Raw genomic sequence first — 19597 nt, forward strand, 5'->3', positions numbered from 1 at the left:
CATAGCAAATTCTAAAAAAATGATATCTCTAGTAACCAAAAAGTTAAAATTTAGTTTATAACTATTTACTAAAGCAGAAAAATAGATATTTTTTAAACTTATAAACATCAATTTAATTAAAATACTTAATTTTGTTTTGTTTTCAAAGCGGGGGTAAAGAAAACCTAGATCCCTGGAGGATAAATAGCATTTTTTGAAAGTGGATGGAGGAAGTGAATAGAAACTGGATCCTACAACCTACACCCTCTTGTTTCTTTCATCTTTCATTTATAAATTCCTTTCCAGAGTGAAACTGTTCTCTAATGCATGGAATTTTCTTCTCTTTTTTTCCTTTTGTATGGAATCAGAGATCTATAAATTCTGGGCAATGTTCTTTTTACCATTTGACAAGTGTGTTACTTTTGGATTTTTTTTTAAAAATTATTTTACGTTTTGACATTCTAAGATCCATTTTATTTTTTAACAGCATTTTCTTTTTTTCCAATTACATGTAAAAATGATTTTTAGAATTTGATTTTTAGAAAAAATTTTGAGTTCCAAATTTTTTCTCTCTCCTCCCCAAAATGGTAAGTAATTTGATATAGGTTATATAGAGAATTGATTTTTTTTTTTAAGAATTCATTTTTAAAAGACATTTATTTTAACAATAAAAGTCTTTCAAGGTTTAAAGATTAAGATTTCTCTGTATGGGAAAACTTCTTCTTCAGAGTTCTTCATTCCTCAATTTGGTTGTTATTCAGTCATTTCAATCTGGTCCAACTCTTTGTGACATTTAGGGTTTTCCTGGCAAAGATATTAGAGTGGTTTGCCATTTCCTTCTCCAGCTCATTTTATAGATGAAAAAACTGAGGCAAACAGGGTTAAAGAACTTGCCTGGGGTCACAAAGCTAGTAAATGTCTGAGGCCAGATTTGAATTCTGGAAAATAAGTCCTCCTGATCCCAGGCCAGGTACTCTATCCATTGCACCACTTTGCTGTCCTTCATTCCTCAATAAAGGAAGATAAATGAAGCAGCGTTGTATTGACTGACTTCAAATATCAAAAAATGGAATTTTAGATATTATAATAAATTGTAACAGAAAAAAAGCCTCTTATCTACTTACTTTAATTTACATTTCTTAATCCCAGAGAAGGTATGAACTAATTACAGAGATAAAAAAGGCAGCTTTTCTCAGACTAATATTTTGAATCACTTTTAGAAAGTAATTGTGTCTGTTTCCAGGCATTTTGTGGAGAAATAAGAAAACTGAACACAAGTTAGGATGGAGAAGTTGGACAAAATGTGGAAGTAAGACAGCTCTATACTTCCTTTATAAGGACTTCAGCCAATGGCTTCATTCTTTTGTTTGAAATTATATAAAATCATCAAATATTACTATTTACAAAATAAGTAGGAAATATGCCAAATAAATTATTGTATTATCACAGCCATTGTTCACTTCTATAAGGGAAAAATAAAAGATTTCTATGTATTTTAAATGTTCACATTTATAAATTTTTCTTGTAAAAGAGGTAAGTTTTTTGTGCAATCTTTATATAGATCTAATGAAAATTTACTCAACATCTACTATATCCAAAGCTTTGTGTATTTCTTAACATACACTGAGGACAAAAAAAATCTTCTTTACAGAAACTAAGGATAACAAAAAGTCCTTTTCACTTACCAGTGAGTAACCCTCTTCATCCGATTCAGGCTGAGATAAATCAGATTCACTCCTTGACTTGATCAGCCTATAATTTGGACTTGCATGAACTGAGCGGCTCTCTGCAGTAAGACTTTCACTCCTGCCTCACACATGTACACACACAAAAATTTTTTTTTTCAATTTGAGATAGTGAGAAAGTAAAATTAAATTGCATTAACAACACAGATAAAATAATGATTGTGAAACGTCCCTTTTCTATCAAAGAAAAACCTTGGCCATTCACTAATAAAAAGGACCTTTCATTCACAATGAAGTAACTTCTCCTTTTGAATACCTAGAGATAGAAGTAAATTCATATTTGCCTCACTCTTCTTTAACTCAGAAACTACCTTGATGGCTTAAGTCTGCTACTGACTACACTATTCCAAATTCAGTATCAATGTCAATTTCATCCATATCCTTATGTTTATGTCAGTTCAATTTCCATTTTAAAAAGTCATTTGGAAATAAAGTAGCAAAACGAAAGAAACAAAAGAGAAACCAGTTAACTTGCTAGCACTTCCTACCTGGTCATAAGTAAAACCCCATCAGAGGTACTTGTTGTTGGCTGCTGCAACTGTCCTTCCTCTTTTCGCTTCTGAAGCTCTTCAATAACAGGACTCACTCCTAATATTAACAAGGCACATCGATGGATCACAGAATTGCATGCAGCAGTATACACATCCTGGCCCTCTGGAAGGTCTGTGCTGACCCTTCGCTCCTGCTGAGACTGAGGAGGCTGATCATCAACACGAGTCCCAGACCCTGCCCCAGTGTTCATTCTATCTCGGTCCCGGCTGCGTGCTACTTCACGGGCTGATAGGAAACATTGAAAGATTTCTGTAATAATGCAACACAGAAACAAGGTCTTAACACATAGGGGAATAAAAGCAAAGAAAATTTCATGTAAAATAGTAAATACATGTGGACCAAAAAATACTCAATGAGACTTCAAAAAAACCATACTATTTAATCATACAAAAATAAGTTAATTTTTTCAAAAAATGGTTATCCACGGTTGCATTATTTTTACAGTGATTTTGAATAAGCTGGAAGGATCAGTAAAACAACTTAGCTTTGTTTCAACTTCTACTCCCACCTTTAGTTAGCTTAAAAGGCATTATCAAATTTACTTAAATGATTAAAGCCTTTCTATCAAGGGTCAAGTTATAAAAGATAATAAGAAACTGACATGTAATCTAAGTTACAATTAAACAGCCTTTTTCTCCTGCGAGGTTCCAATAATATTTACTAAAGTTCCTGCCTGTGATGATTCTTAAAAGACTAGCACATATGAAATTACTTACTTTAGCAAAGTTATTAATATTATATGACTCACATTTAATCATAGCCCAATCAATCAACAAATATTTGTTAAGTGTCTACTGCAGGAAAACATCATGCCAAAAGTTAGGCTAGCAGGAAATAAACACAGGACCACTTCCCACCAAGGGATATGTAACCACATGGGAGAAAAAAGAGAAATGCCTGAAACGATAACTAGTAATACACCAACCTAGACTGTTTCACAGAGTCTAGCAGAAGCAGCCTAACTGAATGCATACAATTTTAGGTCACATACTAAATGCCGCTTTTTGTCAAAGACAAATGTGTCAATCAAACACTACTATATTTCAAAGAAATCCGACAATTTTCTTTAAATATCTCACTATTAGACAGCAACTAAAAACCATCTTTCATGATTATGAAATTTAAAAACACCAGAAGAAATCTGTTCACCTGGATCCTACTGAAAGGAACGTGACATTCACATGGGTAACATTTTACAGATGAAAGAAAGGCAGCTGCCAGGTTTTCATGAGGAATATATTTTCAAGAAATGTGTTCCTTCCCATTCTACAAGAATTTACAAGGTTGCCAGACATTTTTAAAACCCACAAGGTAAGCTACAGAGGACCCAAAATGACACAAGTTGTGACAACCTTCAAGAAGTTTAAAGTGAGCAGCAAAGCTTTCCAAAATCTAATTGCATGGTCTCTGAACTTTTAAATCTGAATATTTAAGTAAATGGACAACTTCAAAAAAGTGACCCAAAACATCTACTGAGTCCCTTCAAATATTCAACTCATCTACAAATGAATAACAGTAAGATTAAACTAACAATGAATTGCCATCTATTCAATTCAAATTAGTTGAAATTAAGTCTCAAGTCCATTTTGCATTTAAATTTAGCCACAGTTTTTCTGTACACAACACACACACATACACACACACACAAAGGGGAAAGGCATTTCTAGCATTATATAATTTTATATAATGTACACAAGATTATCATCAATTTAGTAAAAAGATCACAACTGATAACTAGGGTATAAAAAGCTAAAAATGTTTGCCCTTAAAAGAGCCAAGCATCAAACCCAAAGTATAACACACACATACATATATACGTATACATATGTGTGTATATGTACATATACATGTATGTGAACCTGTACTTACTACCAGCTGTCATCACTTCATGCTCTCTCTCCTCTTCTTCATCCTCTTGCTCTGGGTGTCCTTCCTCTCGGTCTCTCTCAGCTTGCTCTTCCATCTCAGCTTCCTCATCAATGGTTCGAGTAAAGGAATGCTCCTGTGCATCAGTATCTGCAGATTCCTGGTTTTCTGAAATCTTAAAAAAAAATCATTAGAAATGATATAACGAAAATAACTTTCTCAAGCCTTAGAGTACAATCTTCATATAACTTTTATTTATGGGAAAATACTAAGATAAATAATGCACATTTTCCTATGAATATTTAAATTCAAATGCTTACAAAGAATGAAGGGAGTACATATATTTGTTCTCCTCTTATATTTTGCTAAGAAGACTACTATGAGATTCACTCACATCTACAGTACAGAAGAAAATTTAGGCTGTGTTAATTTATTAGCACAGCACTACAAGACCACAAAGAGGTTAATGAACAGGACTTTACAAGAATCAGTAAATACACATTTACTAAGTGTCTACTATATGCCAGACACTGGAGACATTAAAAAAAAAAAAACTGAAACAGTCCCTGTCCTTAAGAAGCTTACCATTGTGAGAGACAACGTATAAATCTCTGAGAATGAGGGGGTAGATACCAAGGTAGTTTTTGGAAAGGGAATGCACTAGCATCTGGGAAGATTAAGAAAATCTTCATGAAGATGACAGCCCTTAAAAAGAAACTCAGGCTTCTAAGAAGCAGAGAATGAACATATCAGGCATGACAGTGGACAGGACAGAAGCAGGGGGATGAGACACAATCTGAACCAACTAAGCATGAGTGAGAGCAAGGATGGTGGAATAAGGATGGACAGTTATGTAGGGGGCAAATTCTGAGAGGTTTTAAATGCCAAATGAGTGTGTTTATATTTGCTTCCAAAGGTAAAACAAGCCACTGAAGTTTCTCAAGTATAGGAATTATGTCATCAGGTCTATCCTTTAAAAAAATTACTTTGGTAGCTGTGAGGAAGACAGGCTACACTGGGGAGCAATTTGGGCCAAGAAGGCCAATTAAAACAATATCGCAATAAAATTCAAGTAAGCAGTGATGAGGGGCTAGTGAAAGAGAGCAAAAGTGAAGTTTCCACAGTAAATTACTGTTAACTGATGAAGTCATTGAGAATAAGTTAGATAATAAGGAGGCCAACAGACTGCAGATGGACTCAACCAATCAAAAGACAGATGGCGGCCTTCAGAAAATTACAAAGTTTTTGATAAAGGAACCATATCTAGCAAGAACTAGCCAAGAAAAATGACCCACGGTTACCTAAAGAAGGCTTTTCTTCATTGTGGTTCCTTAATGAACTTCAGGTATATAAGCAGATACACTTTGCATACAATTATTCCTCCATTTTCTGATTATGAGTCCTATGTTAGAGCATGTTTGGGAGGGAGGATCATACTAAGAGGGGGCTACCTAATGGGCATGGAGATGGTGACCTCATGGAGGATGGACCAATCCATCTCCTGGTGGGAGGATCTATTTTGAACTAACAGTATATAGCTCATCCTGCTTCCGTATTCAGTGTTCCCTCCTTCTGAAAAGAGGATGGGGGCCCACTTTGGCCAAAGTGATCAATTTCTCTGAACTCTGCAGCAGGAAACTTTATTTGATACCTTATTAGTGTCAAGCGTGCTTCTAACAGGCTGGACTAGGGTTAATGCAATGACAGTGGAGAGAAAGAGAAGAATAAAAAGATATTATGGGGATCACAATGACAAAATATGGCAACTGTATGTAAAGTAAGAATAAGGATTTGGTAATGGCACAGAGGTTGCAAACATGGGTGTCTAGAAGAATGGTGGTTTAGAAAATAGAATTTTTAAAAAAGGATGGGTTTTGAAGAATGGTAATGAATTCTACATAAATATAAATAATTTTTTGGAGGCAATTAAGAGTTAAGTGACTTGCCCAAGGTCACACAGCTGGTAGTGTCTGAGGACAACTTTGAACTCAAGTCCTCCTGCCTCCAGAGCAGGTGCTCTATCCACTGTGTCATCTAGCTGTCTCTATAAATAATTTTAAAATTCATATATACATACATATATAAAACAATAATTTAATACTGCTCAAGTTGTTTATGTTACTACTACCATACATAAGTATTTATTACTTATATGAAGAAAACAGGAAAACTTCAGAGGAAAGGGGATTTGATCTATCAAATTCTCATATATCTATAAAGCTAGAAAGGTAACAGGTAAAAATAGAAAACATTTTAGCTAAAGCCTTTAGACACACAAATGAACACAAGCGGTACAGCGACGGATAAATCCAAAGACTACAACTACTGGAATAAGAGTTCACTCTCCAACAAAAATCACTGGGAAAATGGAATATAGTTTGGCAGAAATTAGGTTAAGACCAACATGTCATACTATATCATGCAAAGAGCTCTAACTGGATCCATGACTGAGATATAAAGAGTCACATGATAAACAAGTTCGAGGAGCAAAGAAGTAAATACTGCTTGACTAGGGAAAAGTTTGTGATCAAACAAAGGTATGATAAAAGGTGATAAAAGGAACAATGTTGATGACATAAAACTCAAAAGATTTTGGATAAACAAAATTAATGGAATAGCAACAGTTAAAAGGAAAATCAGTAGAGCTAAAAATAGAAGGAAAATAGTTTAGTGAGAAAAATTTTGCAGCAAGTTTCTCTGATAAAATGTGAGTTATCCAAGATATATAAAGCCCTGATTAAATATATGAGTCATTTCCAAATAGATGAATGGTCAAAGAAAAATAAGCTACTGTCAAAGGAAGAGATGCAAGCTATCAACAGTCATACTTTTTTAAAATTACAATTACTAATAAGAGGAATGCAAATTAAAATAATACTGAGTTTCCTCCTCAAACTCACCAGATTGGCAAAGTGACAAAAAAGAATGTACTGTTGGTAGAGCTATGAACTGTTCCACCTATTCTGGAAAGTAACTTGGATTGTGCCCAAAACATCCCTAACCCGTGGGTATCTTTTGACTCAACAACGCCATCACTGGGCCTATGCTCCAAAGAGAACAAAGGAAGAGGGGAAAGGTCCTAGGCACAAGAACACCTTGCTGCAGGCAGAGAAAAGATATAGCAAATGGTGAATGACACAAGGGAGAGTGTCAGAGAATCTTAGTAACACTTGTATAAAATGGTGCAGAGTAAATTAAGCGTAACCAGAAGAACTATTTAGGAAATGTTTCTGGGATGGGGGTTGGGGATCAGGATGGAATCTGAAGGATAAAAGTCCCAAGCCCAAGTCCAGAGGACCAGTGATGAAATACACTACTCAGCTCCTGCCAGAGACAGAACGATTCTGTGGTGTGAGCTGACAGACTTTTTTTTACTTTGCCTACTTGTTACAAGAATTTTGATTCTCCTTTTTTATTTTTTCAGTAAAGGGAAGCAGCAATAGTACCATCAAAACAAATAAGAAAAGAGTTATTAAAAATGTCTTTAACATGCATAGAAAGAAATAGAAGTTCAGAAAAATACATAATTGGCACAACTTTGAAAGCAACATTGGATTAATTTTATACTTATAAAGAAAAGCAAGTTTTAAGTAACAGAGATTGACAGTTTCATGTACCATCCTCAGCTGTTCTACTCTACATGGAAATGCATGCTTGAATTTGATGTTTAATAATGCACATGTATAACCTACATCTGATTGCTTACCATCTCAGGGATGAGGAAGGAGAAGTAAGGAGGGACAGAATTTGGAACGCAAAATTTTTAATAAAAATGTTCAAAAAAATTTTGAAAAACAAGTAACTTTGATGTTTAAGTTCAAATTTTAATTTTTAAAAAAAGGTAGCAGATATTGTATGAGGGTGTAATATGATTAAAGAACAACCAGAAACTGATCGATTACATACTATATCCCCAAACTAAATTTTTTTATTCTATTTAAATCTAGGTTAAGGAATATTAGGATCATCAGAGCATTAGGAGCTAGAATTAAAATTCCACTGACAAAAGGAATTCCCATAAGAGAAAGCTCCCTTTACCTTTACTAATGCAGGGTGACATTTCTCTTCAACTTAAATCTTAAAAGAACTGCCTTGAGTGGTCAAATGGGAAAAAATCCTTGGATCAAATTTCTCTGATAAGGTTTGGTACCCAAGATACATACACAATAAATACGTGTAAGACTAAGCAGCTATTCCCCAATAGATAAGTGAACGAAGAATATGAACAAATAATTCTCAAAAGAATTGCAGACTATTCACAACCCAATGAAAGAATGCTCCAAATCATTAATAAGAGAAATATAAATCCAACAATGCTGAGGTTTCACCTCACACTCCACAAGTAGCAAAGATGACAAAAACCAGCAACAATCCATCCTGGAGGGCTTGCAGGACGACAAGCGCACTAACACACCGCTGGTGGAGATATGATACAGCACAACCACCTTGCAAAGCAACTTTGAATTATGCAAATAAAATGACTAAAACAGCTACACTCTTTGAAACACTCTTATTACTGGGCTTATGTAAAAAAAAAAAAAACACTGATAAGAAAAAAGTCCCCAAAATATTTGTAGCAGAACTTTTTGAGATAATCAAACACTGGAAACGAAGTGGATGCTCATCAACTGGGGATGACTAAACAAATAACAGTATATGAATGTATAATGAAATATTACTGTTCTATAAGACATTATATATGTGATGAATGCAGGAGCACGCATGAGCTGATGCAGAGTGAGGTGAGCAAGGTCAAGAAAATAATATGCACAGAAAGTACAACAATGTAAATGGAAAGAAGAAACAACCAAAAAAAAACCTTTACATAAGAAAATTATTGAGATGCATGACTCCATGAAGAGCCATGACAGGACACCCCCAGCCAACCACGTCATAGAGGCGGAAAGCCCACAGGTATAGGATGCTACACATTTTCAGGCTTTCAAATATACTGATCATTTGTGCTGATTTTCTCCATACTATTTTTCTTTTTGCCCCCATCTTTAAAAAAATACTATTTGTTATAAGAGCTAGTTCTCTGAGAGAGGGGAGGGATGTAGTGGGAAACTACTATAATATAAAAAATACAGTAAATATCAATAAAAATTTATCTTTAAAAAGAGTTGCCCAGAGCACCAAAAGGTTAACTGATTTGTCCAGGGTGACATAGGCTAGTATGTGATAACTCAAACAAAGGTCTTCTTTGCTCTAAATTGCTTAATAACAATATAATAATAACAACAGGTCTAAGTTAACTAAATTTTAGCTACATAATATAAATTTCAAAATATGCTTAGATTTTTTTTAAAAACTAAAGGTTAAAATATGGAGCACAAAATAACAAATCCATAGACAAAGGAATATTTATTTGTAAAGGACATTTCTACTATATTCAGCATTGTGTTTATAAATATAAAATCAAAGAATATTATACTAAGAAGGCACCTTACAAAATGTCATTTAAGCCAGACTCCCTTGCAATCCAAGAAGCCTTTCTATACTCTCACTGGTATCATCCAGCTTCAACTTTTGTTACTGCGAGTGACAAGGGACCCTTATTATCTCTAGACAGCCAAGGATATCTCCAAGTTATTGAGAGAGGTTGAGTTTTTGCTTCCATTACCTACATTACAAAGCAGCCCTTTGCTACTATCAGATTTGAAAGTTGTTGGTTTGGATTTTTTTTCTTTGCTATTATCAGCCAGAATCTGTCTCCTGGAAACTTCAAACTGTCGATCTAAAAGTTCTGCCCTGGAATCCGGGGAGAAGGAATACAGTAGCTGAAGCATGGTGGCAAAGTTCAGAGAATGAAGTATGGTTTGGATGATCATTTTCCATGATTTAGACATTATACTGTTATCAAGGGAGCATAAGATTGCAACAGCTTCTGGAGTAGTTGCATCATACCAGTGCTTATTATTAAGCCTGTGCTTAACTTGAGATTTTTTTCATTCAAACATTTTTTGAACATTAACTCCATACAAGGCACATCTTTTTCACATAAATGATTTCTAATCTTACCCATCGGTCTCTTGAGGATGACCTAGTCTGAATGAGTTCCATGTTCTTGCAAGCAAGTAAACGACTTCGAACTTTATACACACAACGGTATACTTCCGCTAAGGTTTTACCCGGTTGATACCTAAGTAAAGAAGGACAGTTATAATTTCTAGTATCAAGGATGAAAACTGTTCTGAATATAGTTTTAGGTTATTTACCTGCTCTCTCCACAGGCCTGATTAAGTAAATTTGTGTGTTTCAGAAGAGCTGCAAGAACAAATCTAGATACAGTGTCCAAGAGTGACTCATTACTTAAAGTTGCACTGTCCCAATCTGAAAATTAAAATGATGTATTAAAATTCAAAAAGGATAAAAATGCTCCTGATCTTACTTTAATAGTTTTAGTAATAAAATAACTTATTTTTAGAAGCTTTCTAAACACCATGAACAATATGCACTTACTTTGGGTAAGGAACTAAATAAAATAACATTTGGTTTGAGACCATCACAGGTCATTAAAAACCAGACAAGAGAGTTAGAAAGTATGTTGATGAGGGTTAGGTTAAGTACTCCAAAAAATATTTTATTTTTCTTTCTTTTATTCTACGTTAGTGTAAGTTCTTTTCTCTTCGTATGCAGTAAAGTTCAGCCACCTTAATCGGGATTGCTTCCTAAACAGAAATTGCTGGAGACGCAAACTTCATTCATTCAACAAGCATTTAGTAAATGCCTATAATGTATATAGCCATTACAGCATGCTTTTAGATGACTTTGAACAAAACCAGATGAACAAAATGAAACAAGCCCCAATTTTTTTACTTGTCTTTATTCACATTAGGAACTTTTATGTCATTTATTTGGTGAAATACTCCAACATATTGTTTATAACACTACTCTTCAACTATAATACAATTCATTATTTTTAAAAGAAAAAAATTATTTTAAAAAAGAAAAGCTTAAAGGCCACCATTTTATTTAAAAAGGCCACATTTTAAATTGTCCACTCAAGTGCTATTCTTATGCCCAATAATGACATTCAAAGTTAGTCGCAGGGTGTCAAAAGGCTGTGCACCAAAGGAATATAAGCTTCCACAGGTCCTGTTCACACTGGTAAAGGCTTTGAATATTGGTCCAGCAACAGATCATCATCCAAAGACCAGTTAGCTAGCTCCGAAAAGCTTATAACCACAAGTCTGGCCACCAGGTGATTCAATATTTTTCATCACTGACTCATAAAATTATGTAGCATATCAAGGAGTTAAGGCTCTCCATCCACAATGCCCATACCCAATAAAATTAGCACAAAAAAACCAAATACATTTTTAAAACAGTTCAATATTTTTATACTTTAAACATTTCATAAAACTTAAACATGACTGATTTTAATTTGATCCTGTGGTCAACAAACATCCTTAGTAGAGATCTAGCTATTGATTTTGTCAACCAATTCTCACAACAAATCATTAGTGCATACTGTAGTAAGAGGCTGTCTGCATTATTTAAAATTATCATGATTGAAACACAGTTGGGTCCTTTGAAAGGCACCCCTGTTTAATTAACAATAAAACTGAATGAAACACCAAAACTGAGGTATTTCATTTTTTTAAGTTTTATAATTGGCAGGGATTATTATCCAAAAAGGATTTTTTTAGAAAACACTGGATTCTTTCTAAAATTTACATTTCAAACCAAATACTACAGAATGCTTCCCAATGATAAGGTACAACATTTGTTACAATGTATAAAACTATTCAGCAAACAGGGTTATGTGACAAGCTTTGGGTTCATCTAACATTTAAAATAGCTCTTTAAAAAATATGACAAGTGTAAGATCCTAACAAAATGAGATTATAGAAGAAGACTTAAATACAAAACAAACATAATATTAGTAAAGTGTCTAAAATCCCTTTCAGGATCCATAAAAAATGGGGAACACATAGGAATGGACAAATTCTTAACTAGTTTTTCCTTTTCCATTGCCTCTACCTGCAATAGTAGGCATTCAAAAGATATTTGCTGAATGAATGACTCAATCAATGAATAGGGCGACACTTACAAAGGCACCATCTGCTCTGAATCATTTACATTTCATTTTGCCACTACACACCAAAACAATGGAGCGCAGTAGGTGAAAACCTCTGAATATGATCTGTATTCATTTTTTTGTGGCAGAAAGAAGAAACTGCAAAGGAACAGAGGAAAACAAAAGGTAGGGTAAGGGAGAATGATGGGGAGAATGTCAACTGTGGAAATATGACCCTGTTCAATCCAGAGATCATTCTTTAGAAAGAAAATAGGGAAACTAAAGTGTCACAGAAGAAAGGGATGCTGTGAAGAAGCTCTAACAGTAGGCATATGCTTAGAAAAATTGTGTATAAAATTATTTTGAAAAAAAAATTTGAAAATGCATAGCAGTATTCTTTACAAACACCTTTCACATACATTACCTCATGTGGTTGGTCTTTATATCCTGTGAGATTTTTTTTTCTACTTTACACTTAAAGAAATTGAACCCATAACAGAATACAATGTACAGCTCAAGTTTATACAACTAATTAAGATCAAAGCCAAGACCAGAATCCAGTGATCTATTCCATATTCCATATATATTCTAATATGTCTATTCCAATGCTGTTTTACACTGCACCAAATGTCCAGTGAGAAACAAGCTGATGTTTAAAAGAATCTTATCATGATCAATTTGAAAAACAGAAACCGTTGTAAAGTAAATAATGACCTACCAATTTATATTTATGTAATTCTCAACCAGTGTATACTGAATTTACCTCAAGTAGTAACACATCTCCCAACAAAAGCAGAACAAGTTAGAAGTCACTTTCTTGAGAAATTAATGTGGTATTACAATTTTTGTGCTGAAAACAAATGCTAATTACACCACTCTACTAGGTACACATGATAGTCAATACTATCCACTACCATGACTACACAGAATTTATTACATTTATTTTCTCCATCTTACCTTTACTAATAGCATAATCTTGCATACTGATCCAAAGACTACGAGCAGGCTCTTTTGTACAACCCAACGCTAAATCAACGAAGACAGCAATTTCAGGTCGTAATTTGTAATCAAATGGCTTCTGTTCTTCATTTCCAGAAAGTGCCACTTCTAACAGGCAACTCATGCATTTGTCTAAAAACAAATTTGTCACCATTTAAAATTTCTCAGTTTTTTTTTTATGCTACAAACAAAACTATACCAACATTTTCATCAATATAGGTAATTTCAACAAATGAAATCAGGCAGAGTTCTTAAGCACGGCTGAGGATAAGTATGATACACAGACTAAATGAGATGCCTCTTCCTTTTTTAGATTTAATTGAATTTCATCATGAAAGGGTAATTCAATAATGATAAATGATAATCCATAATTAAAAGATCATGTCTTTTTATGAGGCACAGGCAAAACCCTATCCATAAGTAGACTACATTCCAAAAATCAGTTTGTAAATGGACTGCTGGGAATGGAGAAGGCAACTTCTCTTTCAAATAATGCATAAATGGGCGTTCTACTCCCAGGTTCGCCCGTAAAGTAAGTGAACTACTAAACAGCAACGCCAAAAAGAAAAACCACACCAAATAATGATTTTACTTCAGTGTACCAACCACTTCAAACAACGCTTTAAAGAAACAAATGGCATCTTTTCTGACAGCAACACCAATTTTACAAAGTAGAAAACAATAACAACTGAAAGCAAAGGCTTTGTCTGAAATTATTTTGAATGCTAGTGAAAGGCCAAATCCATCAGAGAAAATGGAGAAAGCACACAAGCATTTCTAGCAGTTATGTTTAATTTCATTTCAAAGGGCTTTCCTTTTTTTTTTTTGATTCAGGAATATCATTTTAGCAGTACTCATATTCATCAGTCAATAGGAAGGGGTCTCTTGGCTTACCATGGCATCTGCATAACCTTTTCATTCAGAAAACAATAAAATTTCCTCACTTTTTCAAAGCAAAATTTTTCTTTAATTCTGTTTTGGAGTTGTTCGTAGTTTCTCTTTCTGATTCTAATCATGTCTGATTTTTTGTTTTGTTTTGTGTTTTTTTGGTAGGTTTTGGAGCAAAGAATTACAGAATGTTAAAGCTAGAAGCAATCTTGAGAATAATTTTATCCTTTCCTGGATACTCTCCTCTCTAGGTTTTCAAGGCACTGCTCTTCTTTGGTTCTCTTGCTACCTGTCCAATAGTTCTTTCGAAGTTTCTTCAAAACTTGTTACATCCAATGAGTATGGATGAACCACCAACGATATGTGGAACGTTCTTCTCTTTTCCTTTATACTCCACACTTAGTCGTCTCATCAGCTCTTATGGATCCAACCACTACCTCTACGTAGAGGAATCCTCTACCTATATATTCATCCCTAGTCTCTCTCCTAAATGTCAGTCTCACATCACTAACTGTAATTTGAGTATTTTTAAAAAATGTATATCTTGTGGGCATCTCAGATTCAATAATGTCCAAAACAGAACTCATTATCTTCCCCTCTGCCCCATTTTCTAATCCTTCACTTCTTTTGAACTTTCCTATTTCTATTATCTTTTCATCCTATTCCTATTCCCATCCAGAGTACCACCATCCTCCCAATCACTCAGGTTTTCCACCTACTTGTCACCCTAGAAGCCTCACTCTCACTCCCCGCTCACAGACTGCCAAATCCTGTCATGTCTACCTTCACAGTATCTCTCATATATATATATATACCTGCTCCTCTCCACTCATACAGCCACCACCTTACTTCAGGCCTCTTTACCTCTTGCCTAATGCAATGTAATATCCTTCTAAATGGTCTACCTGCCTCAAGTTTCTTCCTATTCCAATCCATCCCCTACACAGCCGAAAATGTGATTTTTCTAAAAAGTATATTTGACCATGGCATTCCCATACTCAATAAATTTGAATGGTGCCCTATTACCCCTAAGATCAAATATAAACTCCTCTATGTATCACTGAAAGCTCTAACTCAGTACCTTTCTACCTTTCCAGTCTTCTTACACTTTACAACACTCCATGCACTCCATGATCCAGCCGTGCTGACTGACTTTACTTTGTTCCTGTATACAATAAACATTCTGTCTCCCGTCTCTGCATTTTTGTAGCACCTGTTTCCCATACCTGGAATGCTCTCTTCTCCTCACTCCCACCTCTTAGTTTTCCTGTATTATTTCAAGTCTTAGCTCAATTCCTATCTTCTGAAGGAGGCCTTTTTCAGTCCCAGCTGCTAGTGACTTCCCTCTGAAATTTCATCTCTTGTACATTTTTTACTGATTACTTTTCCTAATTATTTTCATCTTGTTTTTTTCATTAGCTATGAGTTCTCCAACGCCAGGGACTGTTTTTAGCTTTCTTGGTAACCCCAGTATTTAGCACAATGTCTGAAACACAGAAAGTGCTAAATAAATGCTTTCTGACTCACTGAAGAAAGCACTGATGGGAAGGCAGTCACAATAAGGGACGGTATCAGAGTAAGTTTAACTGATTTGAACCACAAATTAAGACTGTAAAATAAGACGGTAATTGAGTATAATCATATATAAGTTACAGATAAAAATACTTAAGGTAAAGAGTATATGTAAGTTGCTCTAGGCTACTTAGCTACAGAGTCCAAGTAACAGACAATTCTCACTTTAGTTAAGTGGACTGGTCTATAGACCTGTATGTAAAGTGATCTTTACATAATGTGACTTTGCCCCAGACATGGGGAAGGGAGGGAGGAACAGGAAGGTAGCCTCATACCCTAGGAGGAGGTGGCTGGCACACAATTTAAAGGGAGATAGAGAAGCAAAAGAAGGAATAAGCTGAGGCCAAGACCAGTCACTTAGGGGCCTGGCCAGAACTGAGAAGAAAAAATACTCAACGGACAGACACACGGGGCAAGCGGGTGGAACAGGACAAAGGTCTCCTCTTTTGGTATTGGAGGTCTCAAGCCAAGCCCCCAATATGGCACCAGTAGTCTTTTCATGCATGTTCTTCTGCTTTTACTGAGAGGGGTTATTTTTAGGGTTGGGGAGGTTAGGTTTTTTTGGGGGGAGTGGGAAATCATAGAAGACCAAGCCAAGAGACAGGAGTAGTAAGAGAAGACACAGTACTGTATAGTAAAATTAACATAACATTTTTCGGGAATGCAGATTTCTTTTAGAATTCTTTATGTCAAGTCAAATTTTACATAAAGCAAGAGCTACCTGAATACCTAATTTCAAAGTGAGTTTTCTTTTCACTCTATCACATTATTCCATCTGTCTTCATGAAGACAAAGTTAAGGTCTCAGAACCTTTACTGTTCTTGGATAAATCTCCATTAGTACTCCAATTAAGATGTCACATGATGAGGAAAACCCAACCAAAACGTAGCAACCCAGATACTGTTATAAATTTTACAGGGGCAGTTTACCTAACTGAGGAATATCCATTTCAACACCGTCACTGAACAGTGGTGTTTTCAACCAGTACGCTGTATCTTGCTCCTCAGGAGACCCAGGAGAGCCTTGCAACATGCCTCCAAGACACCGCCCAATGAGAAGGGCAATAGTTCTCTCCAGATCTACAAGCCAAACCCAAGACTGAGCAGGCTGAGGAAGTGGCACTCCAGCTGGGTCGATCAGTTCTGGCCCTCCTAGGGGAGAAAATCATCAGTGAACACTCTTTTATCTTATGTGCCCAGAAGCATAAAAGTATGTTGAAATTGCAGTAAACCAAGCAGTTTAATATTTTATCATACTACAATACACTTTCAAGAAAACTGTTAGACAATATCACAAAAATTATTTTGTCACACTATATCACAGTCTAAAAGCATTCGTGAAAAGCTACACAATACCACTAAGTTTTCCTTTTTACATCTAATTTTAATACAATGATCAAAAATGCTATACGACCAAGTTTTTCAAATGAATTTTCTAGACTTTATTTTCTAAATTTAATTTTATCAGGTTTAAAGGAAGTCATTTTTTTAAAAAAATTACAATTTATTCTTATTATTATCATCACCCACTTGTTCATTACCGTGGCATTTACTGCCAATCTTAAAGAAACAGTTAATGTTAGTAAGTTCAGAAAGGTGCTGGAAGGAGGGCTTTGTTATCCTTTTTAGGGGAGTTTCAAGGATCCTAGATAATATTTTCCAGGACCCTGGCTACAAACAATTCCTACTGCAGCTGTGCAGGGAGACACGGAGATGACGTAATGTGATGAATGATACTGCTGGAGTTAACCTGTGAGTTCAGTGCTGGCAAGATGCCTTCTTTGCTGTTGCCTGATAAGTCAAGTGGGCATCAGTCAGTAAGGACGGATTTGGGTTATGCACAGAGGAAGGCAAGTGTCTCCTTGATTGGCCCGTATCAAGGCTTGGCCACCAGTGAGGCTCAGGGGGATTTCAGGGAGTGCACAACTGGAATGCTGTGCCTGTCTCAACTGACGCCATCAAGACATAGCAGTTGCCTCCCCTCCACATCACGAGAAGAGTTGTAGGAAAGTTGTAGGAGTTGGTGCTCCCGTTACCAGAAGACTAAATTGAAGTAAGCTTATTTAACCCATTATGATTCTGTTCCTGTCTTCCTGTCTGTCTAGATCAAGAGTGAACCTGTGCTAGAGTCTCCACCTGTCTCACACTGGTATAGTTGGTGTTACCTGTGAAACATGCACTTTTTAAGAAGTCTGAGAGAACAAAGAGCAGCTCACATCACAACCAGCATTTTAAGGATTTATGGATCTAACATTTTATATTTCATCATTATTCAAAAAGATACAGAGAATTTAAGAAAAATAAAACCTCTTAGATATCATCTAGTCCAAATCCTTCATTTTAAAGATAAGGAAACAAAGGCGCTCAAGAGAAAAAGTAACTTGCCAAAGATCACACAATTCATTAATATCAGGTTCAGGACAAGAATTTAACTTCTGTCTTAGTCAAGTGCTCTTTCCATAGGACTATACTACATTTTCACTTGAATTATTCTTTTCAATAATTTAATAATATTTTGGTAATTTATAGTATCTTAAAAGAAGCATATTTATGTACTTCTAACGTGAATATTTTCAACTCCAATTATTTTTATGGATTCCAATAAACATTTCCATTGTAAGTAAATAAAAATGAATTCTGATAGTACCTCGCATTAAAATAATATTATCACAAATTAGTCAAAAGTAAACTTCTGAACCCTACCCTCTACATATCTAATTTCTATCTCTGTATCTAGTTTCATGCATCCTTCACTGCTGAATAAACAAATTATAAAAATTATTTCAGCTTGTTTGAAAGATGAAAGCATTGTAAAATCATGTATACAGTAGCTGTTTTCCTTACACATCTTCACTGGAACAAATTACGTGTGCTCCAGGCTACCTACCGCAGTCTGCAGGCTCCCACAAAACAAAGACTTAAAAGCAACAACTTTCAATCTACTAATGTTACTTGACCTTTTCCCATGTCATGACTGGGATGATGATAATGAAGTAGTTCTGCTTACCATGAAGAGGCCACTGCAACTCTTGGTCTTCTAAAAGAGCAGCAGCTGGCAACAGTCTATTAAGGCAATCAAGAGGTGGCAAGAGGTCTAGCAGATAACTCAGCAGAGGCCGTGCCACTGACACTGGCAGTAGCAGTAAAGAATTAACAATCTGGCACAGCATACTACCAGCAGCAGATACATAAATGACATCTATAAAGGGGAAAACAAAGCAAAATTAGCAATGATTTGAACTTCATTTAGGAAACAACATAAGACATGCCATACTTCGGTCAGATCCTCAGTTCATCTAAACCCAACGCGTTGTCTTGGTGAGATGGCTCTACGTGTGCACTCTTCACATTCCTACCGCAGCCAAGTGACTGCCATCTCTATTTCAAGCATAAGCTGTTTTCCCTCCATGAAGAGAAGGTAAAAGGATTCATGGAACACCTTTCCATACCCCAAGCTACTAGGGGCAATGAAGTGTTCTTAAAGGAAACGGAATCAGGGCTTCACTTGGAAAAATGATCTGACATAGAAGGGAAAAAAGTAAAGCTTCTACTAGTCAGGAAGTTAAGGAGTAGAAGAAAAGGGATGGAAAAAAGGTCAGTGCTAACACTTAGAGCTAAAAAAAGGGATGAGGCTATTGCTGAAGAGGAGAGACAGCTAGATGCTCTAAGAAAGAAGCAACTGCCTATCCTCCAAGGAATGACATAGTACAAGCACAGAGTTGTAAGGTGAGAAATCATTCAGAAGGGACCAAGAAAAAGGAAAATTGGCAACTATTAGAAGCCTGCTGTCTGTCTTGGGCATACAGTCAAGAAATTATAGAGAACCTCCCAAAATTCATCAAAGAATAGGACTACTACTTACTCTTCGTGATTCAGGTGGGCACAAATAAAACCGCCAGAAAGAACTTAAAAAGTGTCACAAAGACTATGAAGTTTTAAACAAAAAATAAAGCTCCCAAGGGCACAAGTTGGAT

General features: G+C 35.4%; 1 protein-coding gene across 11 annotated transcripts in view; it reads right to left on the minus strand.

The window, feature by feature from the left end:
* The window catches only part of HERC1 (HECT and RLD domain containing E3 ubiquitin protein ligase family member 1), a 195637-nt gene that overhangs the window by 115079 nt on the left and 60961 nt on the right, over positions 1-19597 (minus strand). For 10 of the 11 annotated variants that reach the window (XM_072613461.1, XM_072613513.1, XM_072613521.1 and 7 more), the window contains exons 17-24: positions 18631-18822; positions 16554-16775; positions 13123-13296; positions 10361-10475; positions 10164-10284; positions 4146-4317; positions 2213-2525; positions 1665-1785 (exon numbers count right to left, since the gene is read on the minus strand). In XM_072613461.1, coding sequence (XP_072469562.1) covers positions 1665-1785; positions 2213-2525; positions 4146-4317; positions 10164-10284; positions 10361-10475; positions 13123-13296; positions 16554-16775; positions 18631-18822 — 1430 coding nt within the window. The remainder of the gene's footprint in view (positions 1-1664; positions 1786-2212; positions 2526-4145; positions 4318-10163; positions 10285-10360; positions 10476-13122; positions 13297-16553; positions 16776-18630; positions 18823-19597) is intronic. The other variant, XM_072613495.1, reaches the window with a different exon arrangement.

The sequence above is a fragment of the Notamacropus eugenii genome, chromosome 1 (genome assembly GCF_028372415.1).
Source record: "Notamacropus eugenii isolate mMacEug1 chromosome 1, mMacEug1.pri_v2, whole genome shotgun sequence".
NCBI classification, from domain to species: Eukaryota; Metazoa; Chordata; class Mammalia; order Diprotodontia; family Macropodidae; genus Notamacropus; species Notamacropus eugenii.